Source organism: Fusarium graminearum, chromosome 3 (assembly GCF_000240135.3).
Source record: "Fusarium graminearum PH-1 chromosome 3, whole genome shotgun sequence".
NCBI classification, from domain to species: Eukaryota; Fungi; Ascomycota; class Sordariomycetes; order Hypocreales; family Nectriaceae; genus Fusarium; species Fusarium graminearum.
In genome coordinates, this window is record NC_026476.1 from 3,344,720 (window position 1) to 3,359,911 (window position 15,192).

Below are 15,192 nucleotides of genomic sequence, written 5' to 3' on the forward strand. Positions count from 1 at the left end.
GCAGAAAAGCTGACCTTCAAACTTCGAAATATTTGCTAGTTATACGTAACTTTCAAAGCTACAGAAGACAACGTCAGTAGGGCGGTTCATGAAACAACCGGAATCTCACACATTCAAAAGTGATATCTGCTCAGCTGGCTTCCATTTCTTGGTACTTCAAAAAACCTTAGGATTTATAAATGGATAACCTAAAAGTTTGTTTAAATGACATAAACTGGCTGACGAATTTCATCTCTTACGCCTCTAGCAACCAACTTTTCTACCACCCAAGGGTCAATCTTCTCCCTCTAGCCTCGACCAAAAAATATGTTTCCCGGGCAGTACAATCAATGCAATGCCGTCCTATGCAATAGACGTTGCCACGGATCCTGGTTAGAGAGCCGCGGGTTCGTAGTATTCACGGAAACGGTCGGTCTTATCCCAGCGTATTGCCCAGACGACATTCCAACAGATTAGCAACAACGAAGGGAATCGCACCGTCCAAAAGGCAAGATAGCCATCAGGCAAAGCCCCCACGTTTCGTTTGAGTGCCTCGGGCATGTCTTCGTAGTGGTTCTTCTTGTTGCGCAGAGCACGAAGCAGGTCAAGGAGGCGTGCCCCATTGTACTTGCGCTGCTTACCGAGGGAGTCCACAAAGTCGCGCGGCAGTGCCTTGAGAAAGTCACCTGTCACATCAGAGGCGTGGCTCTCGAGCTCAGCCAGTGCCGATGATGGGGGGTCTCTCGGCTCCTTCTCAAAGTGATCCGATACGTCGCACAAGAATGAGAGCCTTTTTCTTGCTGACCAGAAGAAGGGGTGAGCCATGACCTCTTTAGCTGTTGGGCGACATTTAGGGTCTGCTTCAAGCATGGACGAGATGAGATCCGAGGCCTCACGGGAAAAATCACCAAGAGAGTCGAGAAGATCCAGGTTGTACTGGCCCTTTCTAATGTTGACTTCTCTCATGTAGCGATCACCGCAGTCAAAAGGATGCGAACCATTGGTCAAAACATAAAAGAAAACCAGCCCAAGCGAGAAAATATCGATGGCTCGGGTAGCACGTCGGGGCGTTGTGTTGTCGTCTGCTAAAACAGACCCGGAGCCGCTTTGTGTGCTCAGTTCCATCATGGCACCCTCTCGAGCGTCGTCATCGAGCAGAAGCTCGGGAGCACGCCAACCAGAAGTTCCTGCTGCACGACCCGTAGTCGCACCAAAGGATGATTGGCCGCCCTCCAATTTCTTGCACAGTCCGAAATCAGATACAAGCAATCTTGGCTTGCCATCCTTGCCCTTGTTGACAAGAATATTTTGTGGTTTGAGATCACGGTGGACGATGCGGAGCTCATGTAGATGACTGATTCCGTTGGTAATCTGGTAGAGAACGTTTGGCAAATCATGTCGCCCAGCATTTGCAAGGTCACGGAAGTAGTGTGGTCTCTCGATAACGTCAGCCAATGAGGCGGCACACCGCTCCAGCGCGATGTAAAGGAATCCATCGCGGATTTGCTGCGAGTAGTATCGGATAACTAATGTGGTCAGAGCTGGTTACTTGCTAAAGAAACAGAAAAACGTACCATTGGGATGATCGTCACTCTCTCTCAGGAGTCTAGTCTCTTGAGAGGCGATGTCATAAAACTGAATCAACATACGCTTGACAGCTACCGCACGACCATCGAACTTGCCGGCAAACACCAACGTGCCGTTGCTTCCTGTGCCCAGCTGCTCATCTGTGTTCACCTCAATATTTCCCATACGAATAGTAGAGCCCGTCACAGATTGCATGTCATCATGTACCGTCATAACATCAGGTTCAAGACTGGGTCTTTCGCCCAGTTTCTTGGCATTGTTCACGGCGTCCTCAACAGTAGCTGAGGCGGGGTCATCGCCGCGAGACTGAGAACCCTCTTGGGCCCGGCCCTTTCGATGCTTGACACCACCACGTCTGCCTCTGTGTGCTTTTTTCTTCTTCTCAGGTGGTGCGCCATTTTGGTTGGCGTTGGCTGGCGTGTTCTTATTCTGGCTTTGGTTCTGGAGAGTGCTTTGCAAGTCATTCGCTATTTTGACGGGTGTTTCCACATTGCCTTCAGCAACCGGCTTCTTGGGCTTGGGGGTCGCTTCCCGGTCACTGAGCTCCACTTCCTTGACAGGAGTGTGTGGGAATGCATCAGGTTCCAATTTGGACGACTCGGGGGCTGGTACAGGGGGCTCTTTTGTACTCTCCTCAAGCTGTTTACCGAGTATTTCGGGCTTCACTTCTTCGGAAATAGGCTCGGGTGTACTGTCAGCGTCGATGTCCGTGCCAGTGCTCTGTGCATCATCAACGAAATTCTCATTGACACTGTCGGTTTCTGTAATGGCCAGAATGTCTTGAAGTTCTCTCCAAAAACCCCTACGTTTTCCACGCTTGAGGTGTCGACGGATATTTTTCTGGTTATAATACAGTACTGAGACAAAGATGATAATCACAACGGGGTTCGTGATGAAGTCTTTGATACTCTTGGCAGCACTGTCTGGTATTGATCTGAACTTGTCCAAAAGGGTGGGCTCATTCGCGAATCCAACTTCAGTATGGGGTTGAGAATCATGCTGAAACTCGTCATGGTCATCGTACACGTCATGTACTTCTGGGACCTCGATTGAGCCAGCAGGGAGACTAGGAGCGTGAAAGCTACCTCTCTTATCCGCGTTGCCAAGGTAATGGGTGCCTACCAAGACCTTGGAAAGCTTTGTTTGGTTGAGCGTATCCCAAGGAGGAGCAATGTCCCACCAGTCGGAACGAGACATCTGAGCCACAGGTGCATGTGCAATGAGAGGGTACAGTTGGCCAGACATGACATACCAGCCTCCAGCTCGAGTCTGGTTCAGGAAAATGCTATTACTGCGCATTCGGTCTTCTGTCTCATCCTCTGCTGGCATTGGTGGCTGGGGGAGGACGACAAGATCAGGGTTGCTCTCAGATGTAGCGTCACCTGGTCGGCATACATCAAAGACTCGGGCAACAGGTGCTGCAAAGTGCTCGCTAAAAACGGGCACTTTTTCGGATCGTGTATAGTCAAAGGCATAGACCTTGCCATCATGTTGGCTGGTGATGTATTTCTTGTCAAGGGAAGAATGATGTTGCTGGAAAAGGTCGCTGTCGTAGTTGTTGGGGCTCCACTCGGAATATTTGAGGGTAGCAATAGGAAGACCGTCATCGCGTCGCTGAATTCCAACAGTGTATTCGGTTCTTCCCAGTGTGATGGTGCCTGTTGAGCTACACTCCAAGTTACCTGCATCGTATAAGGTGTCGGGACGTGAGCAGCTCTCGGCTTCGTTAACATGAGACCCTCCAGAGCCGAACCACTTCAGGACTCTTCCACTTGCGGCATCGAGGGTGATCATTGTCGTCTTTTTGTCGCCAGTATAAACGACGGGAGAATTATCGTCGGCGTATGGTGCTAGTTCTTCGACAAGCTTCTTCATGGTGAAACCAGTCTTGATGAAACCATGATTTGAGTCTGGTGCCCACATATAAATTCCACCGTCTCGATTGGGTTCAACGGCCCAAACGTAATGGTCGACTGCACGGTAGTTTTCATCGAGGGTAGATTCCTCGGATCGGTAATGTTTGGTCTCTATCATAGGTTGGTCGACTTCGAGATGCCAGAGCGTTTTTCCAGTTCGTCTATCGTTGGCGTATAGGTCTCCGTCGACGGTCGCCAGAAGCACAAAGTCTTCTACTTCCCAATCCTTCAGATTCCGCGCAATCTGCGGCGAGGCCAGTCCAGATGCAAAAGCGCTGCTGGACCGAAGATATGAAGGGTTTGGTGCTCCCACGGACCTCGAGTCCGGAGCCAAAGTTGCGAGGGCGCTCGCATCGTCAGGAATGCGTTGATTATCTCTCTTTCGGTTCTTTCGGGTGTCTTCTTTTTGGCGAGGCTGGCTGGCTGTGAAAGGTCGTTTTACTTGATTGACGGTTTCACGCGCCTTGGCCGCGTCAATAGACGTGACGGCCCATTGAACGGTATCGTCAGACGGGTGACTGCCAGCGGGGCGTTGCAGTTCGCTGACCTGTCGGTGCTGCTGCTGAGCATCGACAAGTTGCAACCAGGGCAGGAGTATAACAACAGCAACCAAGGCGAAGAGTTTCTTCTGCTGGGGTCGACGTCCCTCGCCAGGAGGTCGTCGCAGCATTTTGGGCCAAGGTTAACGCTGCGAGCGATCACATAGGACCGCGGCAGCGGAAGACGGGGTTGTTCGGTCAAGCCGTTGGTGAATGCGGAGTCGGATTCGAAAACGGCGGGTAGCGTTAAGGGGCGTTGAGATACTGGTCGAAGGCTCGGTCGCAGGTTATATCCAAGATGATGAAATAAATGAATGAAGGGTTGGAATGGAATACGGGGGAAAGGTTGGGCAGGGAGTCCCAGCACAAAACGCTTGCTTTTTGCCCTGCCCTGGCCTGGCTTGGCTTGGACCTTCCGTCCGTCGCTGACACCACTCAAGGGACGGAGGGGGCAGGCACGTTTCTCAGAGTGGGCAGGTTGACCGGCGTGGCACGGACAAGAAGGTCAGGGACTGACGAGGAAGGGGGAGGGGAGCTTCACTGTGGCTTGAATAAGTTTCGGGGGGACGAAAAAGATTGACCACTAACAGCGGAAGAGACGAAATCATTTGGTCAGTTTGTGTTGTTGAAGGCGCATTATTTACAGTGTTATTTTCTGCATCTTCCACTCGGCAATCAATTATTCTGCTCTCCTCCGAGTCAAGGTATGAAGGCCGTATTCTGTACGATACACACTGTATGCGATCCAGACCTTTCTTTACAGTGATGGAGGTTTTACTAGTGGGTAGTAGAAAAGATGGCTTCTAAGCTTAATGAGAGTGCAAAAATAAATAACAAAAGATTATAGCTTAAATAGCATAAACTGACTGGCTAATTTCGTCTCTCGTACCTCGAGCGGGCAACTTTTCCGACCTTGAGGGTCTTGTCTAGGACTGGGCGTACAGTGAGACATGAGAAAGACACGCCGATATCTAGGGATTACTCGAGCATCCAAGACAAGACCCAATTCTAGCTAGTAGACCGTTAAAGGTATTCTCCTTGCATTGTTACCAGGCGTGGAAAAGAACAAAGTCAGACAGCACAGTATACAGAGTATACTACGGAGTGATGGGAGTGGTAGCCATTCGGCAGCTGTATTGCAAACCCTTTTTGAACTGGTTCGCGGGGAATCGGGTTGCTACACTTTATCATCCAATCAATGGTTAGAGTCTTGCATTAGTAACAGTTTCAAAAGATTGATATTGGTGATGATAATCGTTAACCTTCCTGATTGACCTGATCTTGTTACACGGTTGAGGCAATGCAGAAGCTTGAGACTTACGTCTGTGGTGCCGAAAGTCAATCAACTATACCTAGGTATCGAAGGACTACAACTGTTAAACCGAAAAGACAAAGAATAATCACCAAAGCTTCGCATGTACTACCCTGTCAAAGCCAAGTCTTTTGTTGGACTGTGTCTATTCTATTCTATTCACTTATCGTCTTCTTTTTTGTGGGCTGGATTCGCTTATTGCTACCCCCCGGATCGAATGGTCTGTGCCTGCGGGGACCTATTTACTAACGTAGGTTCCGTCCCACTCTCCCTTGAATGGTGCAATTTGTAGCAATTTATCCAACCTCAAAGCTCAAACTCTAGGGTAAAGCCAGTCTCATCAGCATCACCAACCACTGTCCTATACCACGAATTGACATTTTCTGTTTCCGTATTCTTTATTGGGATAGCTCCTCAGTATTTACCTGATGGCCCGATTATATGAGCGAATTTAAAAGACACCGAATGCATGTATCAACACTCACAGCAACATGTGGACCTTTGATCTGCAGACTACGAACAAGTCATCAATGCTTCTCTCAAATATACAGTTCAAACAGTTGACCGCCATCTTGTCGACATGACGAAACTGCAAGATTCCACTTGGCAGCTATACATACTCTCATATACATACAATCTAAACCTATCATGTATTCAAAGCCTCATTAAAATCTGTGTGTCTCCAGCTAGGGCACACCTCCCTTGAACTCACATACAACCCATGCTCTATCCGTGTCAACCCTGCTTATCTTGAGCAGCCACCATCGTACGTCCCGGCCCTTGTAGGAAAGGATGCGCAAGCTGTAAAATCAGAGGTGACGCCAGCTCGGAACCCCTACATAGAGTGATGACCTCAGCTCAAGGGCACATGAATGGGATGGAATGTGCGTGCTCTTAGCTCTGCCGAGCATCCTCCATCCTCATCTTGGCATTGCTGAGTGCCACATCTAGTTGATCTATCCGCCTCAGCATTTCACCTTCGCACGTCGGTGTGTATATTATGAGCTGCTTGATGAACAAACCCAACACTGGTCGAAGCTCGTCGAAGCAATCTTTGAATCGATCGCCAAAGCCGTCCCTCACCACGCTCTTAGGTTCCAAAGACAGCACAGTGATGAGTTTGGATAAGTTGATGCCGAGCTTCCGAAATGTTAGCTTGTCATTTCTCAAGGGCTTGTGTGAGACACGAATATCGCAAGGGTCGTGACGTACCGAGTCAAAGGCCGAGCAAATGCCCCCTTGATCCTCCCAGCTGAAAAGCATCGTGGGAGGACGGCTAATCGTTCTGGATATCTCCTGAATCTCATCAACCATGTTTTGGCAGCGCAAGTATGTGTTCTATGTAAAAGTCAGCCCAAGTAAAGTGATACTGTAGTAAAAGGCAAAACGCACTCCAATAATCTGGACCTTTACACCGTCGCCTGCAATTTTGTCCGCTTGCAGCATCACGTCTGACGCTAGGCGTCGTATCCCTTGCATGGCATTCTTGAGGTCCTCTGGGATCACCCCAGTAGAACTGCGAGAAGGAGGTTCTGGAATGGGAATCTGGTCGACAATGAGGTCGATGACGGGCTCAACAATTGTCTCGACACTTGGTTCAATAATTGGCTCAACAAGAGGGTCGACAAGTGACGCAACAACTGGTTCAATGGCTGGTTCGATGTCTGTCTCGTCGATAGGGTCGATAACTGGTTCGGCAGCCAGTTCAATACTTGGCTCGACGATGGGATCAGCAGCAGGTTCGAAAATAGGGTCGATAACTGGTTCAATGACTGGTTCCACGACTGATTCAATAATTGGTTCGACAATAGGGTCGATAACAGGGTCGACGAGTGGTTCGATAATAGTGTCAACAGCCGGTTCGTCAAACGGTTCAATAACTGGCTCGACAATAGGGTCGATGGCTGACTCGATAATGGGATCAACAGTCTGTTCAATGTCTGGTTCAATAATTGGCTCAACAACTGGTTCGATAATAGGGTCAACAGCTGGTTCAACAACTGATTCAATAACTGGTGCGATATTTGATTCCAGAATTGAACCGACAATTGGCTCGACAATCGGGTTGATAATGGGAGGAACTTCCTCAGATTCTGGTATTGGAAGCGTTGAAGCGACAATTGTGGTTATAGCAGATATGCTAGAGAGGACAAATAATGTGACTCGCATGATGGACTGCGATGCCCTTGACTTGTCAGATCAGGGAGTCAATTGATATTCTGCCACCGGAGCAGACGCCACTGTAGAATAAGTCGAGAAGAACGTAACCCTTCACAATGTAGAGTTGAGAGTCAAACGTAGTAAAGCTGAGGATAGAGCAAGATGACCAAAACATCACAAGAGTTGCTCGTCAGGCAGATGCTTACTTTTATCATTTCTACTCCCCCTTTCTAGAGTTGTCTTTGATATTAGCCCAACGGACATCTGGATGTAAGTGAGATCGCATTTCTTGGCCGAGTACATTTAATATGAAGTGGCGGATTTAAATGGCCAGCAGCGTGGCCATCCGGTTCGGCCGGCTCCATTGCGTAGTCATTTATAACCCTTCTCCTTGGCAGCGGTCCGCTCATGTAGCACGAGTGTCCCGGCATTAAAGCAGAGTAATTGCTTGTTGCAGGCCTGGACTCTGGTTGAGGATTAGCGTAGAGAAACATGGCAATGGAAACGGCGTTGTCTCGGATGATGGATTGTGCACTAGATACAAAACGCTAAGCAACCAAAAAAAAAAAGATCTTGTGTAGTCTTGTGCAAGTGTTCTGAATGGCTATGAAAGTGCGAGTGATATGACTTGTATTGTGTCAGTAAGTATTTCATGAAGAGGTTGGCACTTAGAACAGCCAAGGCTGCGGTATGTTAGACCATGAGGACATGAACAAAAGACACCACACATGTGAGACAGTCACGAGTATCCCTAGTGGGAAAGTGCACAGAGATGGACAAACATAGATTACTCCAAATAATGCTTTTAGAGAGTCCAAGAACTGGACCTATCCTTCTTTTGAACATGACAAAGAATTTCATTACGTGACCTCTCGCCCTGACCAGTTTTCTACCGAGATACAAGCAAATCACTCCCATGCAAATGCAGCGAAGCCCTCTAAGCGAGCACCTCCTCACTCTCCTCAATCACCTCCTCAACAATCTCCTCAATCACCCGATCCTCATCTGATGCTGTATCCAGGGACTTTGTGTAGGCCTCTAGCAGAGGAGCGTGAGGATCCTTTGGTAGGCCGAGAACCTCGCGCTCTTCCAGCACGTCGGCCTCCATAGACTCGCGCCAGCTGTGCCACTCCTCAAGCATACGGCGACGAGCCTCGACAACGGCCAAATCAGCAGAAGCACCACGGTCGGCATCTTCTTGCTCAAAGACACGGCTGTATTCTCGGAGGTTCTTGCGGACCGCCTTCTGCTCCTCCTTAGTAAGGAGAGTAGCAGGGCGAGGGCGCCACGCGAACTGCTTGAACTTTTCAAGGGGCTCTTCTCGCAGAGCCTCACCCTTGAAGTCGTAGATATGGTATCCGTTTTCCATCTATCACGTATTAGCATAAAACTTGAAAGATTATGAAACTCAACTTACAGAGTGCTTCCAGGCAGATGCCCAGGAGGCGACGAAACGACCTGAGGGGTCCCACTCGACATCTGTGACGCCGTAGTGATCGGCAGTGTTCATAGCCTGGAGGTTGGCGGTAAGGTCCTTGTCGGACTCGGGCTTCTCGCCCTCAAAGTCGAGGTCGAAGAAGTCGAGGTCGGAGCTCTGTGTGTTGGCAATGGTGGCGATAACAACAAAACGACCACGAGGTGACCAGTAAATGGCGTTGCTGTTCTTCTTGTCGAGTGTTCGGAGGTGCTTAAAGTTACCCACTTGCTGGCCCTTCTTGGCCTTCTCGGGGCAGAAGAAAGAGACGGCAGTCTTGGGAGCGACGGCAGTGACGCCTACAGGCTCGGTTGTGGAGATGATGGCGAATCGGTCACCCTTGGGTTCCCAAGCAAAGTTGATGACGGTATCCTTGATGGTGTCAACGACCTCAACAGGGACACCCTTCTCCTTGACTCGGAAGATCTCAAGAGTTGTGGCTTGAGACTTCTTGGACTTTGAGTGTCGGTCAACCTTGACACAAATGTAGGCAGCGTCGGATTGCCAGTGAAGCTTGGCATCGCTGACACTGAAGAGGTTGAGAGATCGAACAACCTCTTTTGAGGGAACGCTCATCAATCCAACCTTGGCGGGGTTGCTGCCAATTTCAGGAGTCCAGTAACAGAAAAGCTGCTCGTATTCCTTGACGCCGTCACGTTTGGGGGTAGCGGGAGCCCAGTCAAAGTCCACAACACCATCGATCTTGATGGAGGTCTTGTCGAGAAGGTTCATGCGGGGAAGCTCGTAGACGGAGATGGACTGGCCGGGGTTGAGACGGGCAACGTACTTGTCGTCGGCAGACCACTTGAAGGCAGGCCATTGCATCTTAGGCGGGGGCTTGCCATCCTCCACCTTGGGGGGCTCGAGGTTGGCGAAAGATCGAAGGGGGGTAGCGGTAGCGATGTCCCAGATAACGTAGTTCTTGCCGTGGTCGTCGATGGAGAGAGCGGGGTGGCCCTCATCAGGGATAGAGATGGGTCGGTTGGACCAGGTGACGATGTACTTCTCACCGGGGGAGAAAGAAATCATGTTCACAAAAGGGTGAGCAAATCGAGCTTGTCGCGACCATGAAGCGCCACCCCAAAGCTGGACACCCTGAGCGTGGACAGAGGTAAGGTATGTACCCAGAGGAGACCACTGAATAAATGCCTCCGTCCTAGAGACCTATTAGTATAAATACGTATAATTTTGTCAGGTTGTTTTAAATTACCAAAATGGTCGCTCAACAATGTTCTCGGGCTGATCCTTCTCGTTGTTCCAGTAGATTCCGACACTGTCGCCACGGTACATGACGAACTGATCGCGGCCACGACCTGAGGGGTCCTTGAGGAACCATCGCAAGTGCTCCTTCTCGGTGAAGTCCTCGATCTGGGGCGGTTGGTAGGTCTCGTCGATGCGACCTTCTCGGCCGTAGCGCTCGATATCGGTGAACTTGTTAACGCGGAGAGTGTGCTTCTTGTCGAGGGGGGTGAGGTCGAGCTGGCGAGTAGCGGCGGCAGCCTCGGCGGGCGAGGAGTACTCGACAAAGGCGAATCTTTACGGGATCAGTTCCAAGCTCTTTATTATTCATTCCACGCACAACACCTACCGAAGAGACTTTCCATCGTCGCCCATGGGCATGTGTACAGAGTCCTCGCGTGTCTTGCCGACTGTGTTGAGCTTCTTCAACAAGAACTTGACAAGCTTGGGCTTCTGGTCCTCAGTGACCTGGGGAAGGCCATCGATAACGACAAAGTTGTCATAGCCTTGGTCTAGGGAAACCTCGAATCGTTCTCGCAGGTCGGAGATATCAATATCGTCATCGTTGAACTCGTCATCGTCAAGATCGGCCTCGCGAAGGTGGTCGAAAGAGGGTGCCATGATGGGCGATATGTGGTTGTTGGAGGGGTGCAAGAAAAAATGCCCCGCTCTCGAATCTAGATGTTTTTTTTCGAGGGTTTCAGAGGGTTCGGCTACCGGGCACAAGGTTTGCGAAAAAGGCCTTTATGCGCGCAGGAGATATGACCTGGAAGACACGCGGAATTCTGTCTAGAGCCGCGGAGAAGATCGCTAAGGAACGTGCGGAGTCTTGATGTTGCGGTGGCCAACCTAGTTCCAGCACAAATTTGGTGTTCTTGCTTCACTTTCCTGCGAATGTGTGCGTGATGCGGAGAAACTGTTGTCCCTCTTCCGAAATCGCGAAGTTCTCGTCGCGGGGCAAGTCACGTGTGGCTTTTCTGGCCTGGGGTGGAGGGGCTACGCTATCAAGCTGCTGAGATAGCTCCAGAAAAAAAGGCTGCAACGTCTACCCCAAGGCTGAAGCATATTGACCTTGACAACGACGATAACCTCTTACGTTTTTATAGGTTTCGCCGTGTTCAGAGTCACATTGTTTGCCCATTATGGTATGTGTACTTGTTTGGGGGGTTTTCACTCCCAAACTTTCCAACATTAATAGGGGAACAACATCTAACATATGCCCCTCCTTAGTCTTTCCAACCAACCCAAATTTTTGAGGAGGGCACCACCGAGGAGAAGGGTGAGAATGCTCGTCTCTCAGCCTTTGTTGGTGCTATCGCCGTTGGTGATCTCGTGAAGAGTACACTCGGTCCCAAGGGCATGGACAAGATTCTACAGTCAGCGTATGTTGCGCCCAACTTGCGGTCGACGAACCCCCCCCTTTTAACACGATGCTAGCTCCACCGCCGAAATCATGGTTACCAACGACGGTGCCACCATCCTCAAGTCGATCGCCCTCGATAACGCCGCCGCAAAGGTTCTTGTCAACATCTCCAAGGTTCAAGATGACGAAGTCGGTGACGGTACCACATCAGTTGCTGTCCTCGCTGCCGAGCTGCTAAGAGAGGCGGAGAAGCTGGTCGACAAGAAGATCCACCCCCAGACTATTATTGAAGGATACAGAATAGCCAGCCACGCTGCTTTGAAGGCTCTGGAGGGCTCAGCCGTCGACCACAGCAAGAACCCCGAGGCGTTCCGACAGGACCTCCTTGCCATTGCCCGAACAACTCTTAGTTCCAAAGTCCTCGCCCAGGATCGCAATCAGTTTGCCGAATTGGCTGTCGACGCTGTCCTCCGACTTAGGTCTTCCGACCTAAACCATATCCAAATCATCAAGAAGGCCGGAGGAAAGCTGAGCGATTCTTACCTTGACGAGGGTTTCATTCTTGACAAGAAGATTGGTGTCAACCAACCCAAGCGACTGGAAAAGGCCAAGATCCTCGTGGCCAACACCTCTATGGATACTGACAAGGTCAAGATTTTCGGTGCCCGTGTCAAGGTCGGATCAACAAGCAAGCTCGCCGAGCTCGAGAAGGCTGAGAAGGACAAGATGAAGGCCAAGGTGGAGAAGATCAAGGCCCATGGCATCAACTGCTTTATCAACCGACAACTTATCTACAACTGGCCCGAGCAGCTGTTCACCGATGCTGGTATCATGTCAATTGAGCATGCCGACTTTGACGGTATTGAGCGTTTGGCTTTGGTGACAGGCGGTGAGATCGCCTCCACCTTTGACCACCCCGAGCAGGTCAAGCTTGGCCACTGCGACACAATCGAGGAGGTTATCATTGGTGAGGATACCCTTATCAAGTTCTCCGGTGTATCCGGTGGAGAGGCTTGCACAATTGTTCTCCGAGGTGCCACAGAACAGCTCCTCGATGAGGCTGAGCGAAGTCTGCACGATGCTCTTGCCGTCCTGTCCCAGACCGTCAAGGAGCCCCGAACTACTCTCGGCGGTGGCTGTGCTGAGATGCTTATGGCCAAGGCCGTTGAGGGTGCTGCCACACGAGTTGAGGGTAAGCGACAATTGGCTGTCCAGAGCTTCGCCATTGCCCTTCGACAACTTCCCACTATTCTGGCTGACAACGCTGGTCTTGACTCTGGTGATCTTGTCGCCAGGCTGCGCAAGGCTCTTTACGACGGTCTCACAACTTATGGTCTGGACTTGATGACACCCGGTGGTGGAATCACTGATATGCGGGATCTCGGTGTTATTGAGAGCTACAAGCTCAAGAAGGCTGTCGTTTCTTCGGCCAGCGAGGCCGCAGAGGTAAGCTGCACTTGACAACATGATTTGAAACATTGCTAACATTTATGACTAGCTTCTTCTCCGAGTAGACGATATCATCCGAGCAGCTCCTCGTCGACGAGAGCGCATGTAAGGTTAGGCTCAGGTAGCCAGGGATGATGGGTCAATGTGCATGGACCATGATGATCTGTAATGATACCATAGATGCGGCGACATGGAAATGCAAAAAAGGACCTTCATGAATGAACCTTGCTATATGAGAACAAAACTGGCTACTGCATCGAAATTCATGACAAAAGTAGATAATAAGTATATCTTAGTAAATTTAGCTGAGAAGTCAGCGATTCCTTGAGTGCCTGTAAGAACAAAGGAGTCCTCGAGAGCCACCACGATGACTTAAAAGTTGCCCGCGGCTCAATATCATTTCCTCGCTCGAGTACCTTTCACTACGTACAACTACTTGATAACTTCCCCCCTAGACTCGAACGTATGGAGCCGGCCAAGACGCAATAATGGCAGATTAAACAGTGCTCTATGGTCGCACTGCCTTCACTCAAACCGGACTGGTCCTGGGCAAGCTTGTTGCAACTGAGGCCAAGTTGAATAGTGAATAGAGGGGTAACTATTAGGCAGTGATCTAAGAGACAGGTGAATGCAAACCAGATATCTCGTGATGTTGTTAGTGGCAGGCAGCTAAGAAATAATCGTAGGGATGGTAAAGGAGCTGCCAGCTGTTGACACTTGCAAGCCACTTCAGATTCCAACCTATTCAACTTCTCATCTCACTACTAATAACTCCTTCTCACCCCCTCAAAGCCAAACTATTCATCTGATTTACCCAATAGGCAACTCTGTAGAGTGAATATTCATTCTGACTCTTCAATAGCTTGTCGCGCCCCGCATCATTCACTTCTTACGCATACATTGTTCACTTATATTATCACCACTCGCCCAGAGCCAACCCTTTTATTTCTTTCACTTTGCACTCTTATATCACACACTCAACACTTTGACAATCAGTCTTACTCACTATTCACTTGCTTTAGAGAAGTCGCTTGCGAAGCTTCTGACGATCACACTTCCAGTCTGAGCACTCCTTCACCCGACCCGAAGCATTCACCCAAAACATTCAACAAACATACTTGCAGCCCAGCATGCTGCCAAAACAACCGCACAAGCGCAAGCCCATGGCATCAGAAACCTCATCCCAGCGTCGACATCGCGCGGCTTCAGCGATTCCCTCGACACCCATCTCACAGCCCATGTCCTCTTCGCAAGTCGCAAAGAAGTGCCGAGTCAGTGATGGCAATGAGCGCATCGCCGAAACGCCTCAAGAAAACAAGCGACGCGCCATGGGCAGCAAAGGCCAGCAAACCCCAGAGAGAACCACTCAACTCGCTCAAGCCACCTCTCCGAGCACCCCTTTTGAAGTTTCGTCAGCCGAGAGCTCCGATTCTGACTGCCAGATCAAAAAGGTATTGCCATCGCCAAAGCGCAAACTTGTCGCTGCTAGCCTGAGAGGTCGCCCAGCCAAGAGGGCGAGGATGGAGCGCTCTATCACCCCCTCGCCAGCCGACGAGTCTGACTGCGTTATTGAGAAGGTTCTGCCATCGCCTAAGCGTCGCCAAGTTGAGCAGAAAAAGAGAAACACCAAGCGACGTAGAGTCGGCGACTGCTCTGACAGTCCTGTTTGTATCGAGAGCGATGTCGACAGCGGTGCTGAAGATGTGAACTCGCTACCTGAGCCAACACAGACACAAACTCCAGAAGAGCTACGAGAGCATTCGCCTAGTATCGTCGACGCTTTGATTGCCTGGCTTGACGGTCCTCAGTCCGGTGGAGCTGCATCAGAAGCGGCCCAGCCAACTTCACCACCTGCTATCGCAAGTACTCCGCCAAATGCGCCATTCTCAACAGCCCCCGAACAACCCATTCAAGAGTCTCCGTCTATGGAAACACCAAGTAGAGAAGGTCAAACTCAGGAGGTTCAAGTCGAGAGAACTCTGGCCGAGAAAGCGCAAGTCGAAGACGCGTCTACAAGCCCAGCATCGGACTTGGAAAATATCGCTCCGTCATCAACCTATAAACTTCAGCCAGTCTACAGCGGTGAGAACCTTCAGGAATCACATACTCCTGGCACACCTACACATTTTCGCCCCCATCATAGAGACTCGCTCGTCGGCCTAACGAGCATTCTC

At 50.3% G+C, this 15,192-nt stretch overlaps 5 protein-coding genes across 5 annotated transcripts; 2 read left to right on the forward strand and 3 right to left on the reverse strand.

The window, feature by feature from the left end:
- Positions 1 to 372: 372 nt before the first annotated feature.
- FGSG_05775 (uncharacterized protein) lies at positions 373 to 4,152 on the reverse strand (the record flags this gene model as incomplete). The annotated part of the gene is made up of 2 exons (XM_011326062.1): positions 373 to 1,505; positions 1,554 to 4,152. 2 exons carry the CDS (start codon positions 4,150 to 4,152, stop codon positions 373 to 375), a joined length of 3,732 nt encoding a protein of 1,243 aa, XP_011324364.1.
- Positions 4,153 to 6,227: 2,075 nt separating this feature from the next.
- FGSG_05776 (uncharacterized protein) lies at positions 6,228 to 7,502 on the reverse strand (the record flags this gene model as incomplete). The annotated part of the gene is made up of 3 exons (XM_011326063.1): positions 6,228 to 6,473; positions 6,546 to 6,671; positions 6,726 to 7,502. 3 exons carry the CDS (start codon positions 7,500 to 7,502, stop codon positions 6,228 to 6,230), a joined length of 1,149 nt encoding a protein of 382 aa, XP_011324365.1.
- A 928-nt stretch (positions 7,503 to 8,430) lies between these two features.
- On the reverse strand, positions 8,431 to 10,827 carry FGSG_05777 (uncharacterized protein; the record flags this gene model as incomplete). Its single annotated transcript, XM_011326064.1, has 4 exons — positions 8,431 to 8,862; positions 8,911 to 10,123; positions 10,178 to 10,501; positions 10,556 to 10,827. The coding sequence occupies 4 exons, from the start codon at positions 10,825 to 10,827 to the stop codon at positions 8,431 to 8,433; spliced, it is 2,241 nt and encodes a 746-aa protein (XP_011324366.1).
- Positions 10,828 to 11,348: 521 nt separating this feature from the next.
- On the forward strand, positions 11,349 to 13,127 carry FGSG_05778 (T-complex protein 1 subunit beta; the record flags this gene model as incomplete). The annotated part of the gene is made up of 4 exons (XM_011326065.1): positions 11,349 to 11,351; positions 11,437 to 11,588; positions 11,644 to 13,015; positions 13,068 to 13,127. The coding sequence occupies 4 exons, from the start codon at positions 11,349 to 11,351 to the stop codon at positions 13,125 to 13,127; spliced, it is 1,587 nt and encodes a 528-aa protein (XP_011324367.1).
- A 1,018-nt stretch (positions 13,128 to 14,145) lies between these two features.
- FGSG_12810 (uncharacterized protein) lies at positions 14,146 to 14,556 on the forward strand (the record flags this gene model as incomplete). Its single annotated transcript, XM_011326066.1, has 1 exon — positions 14,146 to 14,556. A coding segment is annotated over one exon (411 nt), but the record flags the coding sequence as incomplete, so codon positions are not given.
- Between the last annotated feature and the right edge of the window lie 636 nt (positions 14,557 to 15,192).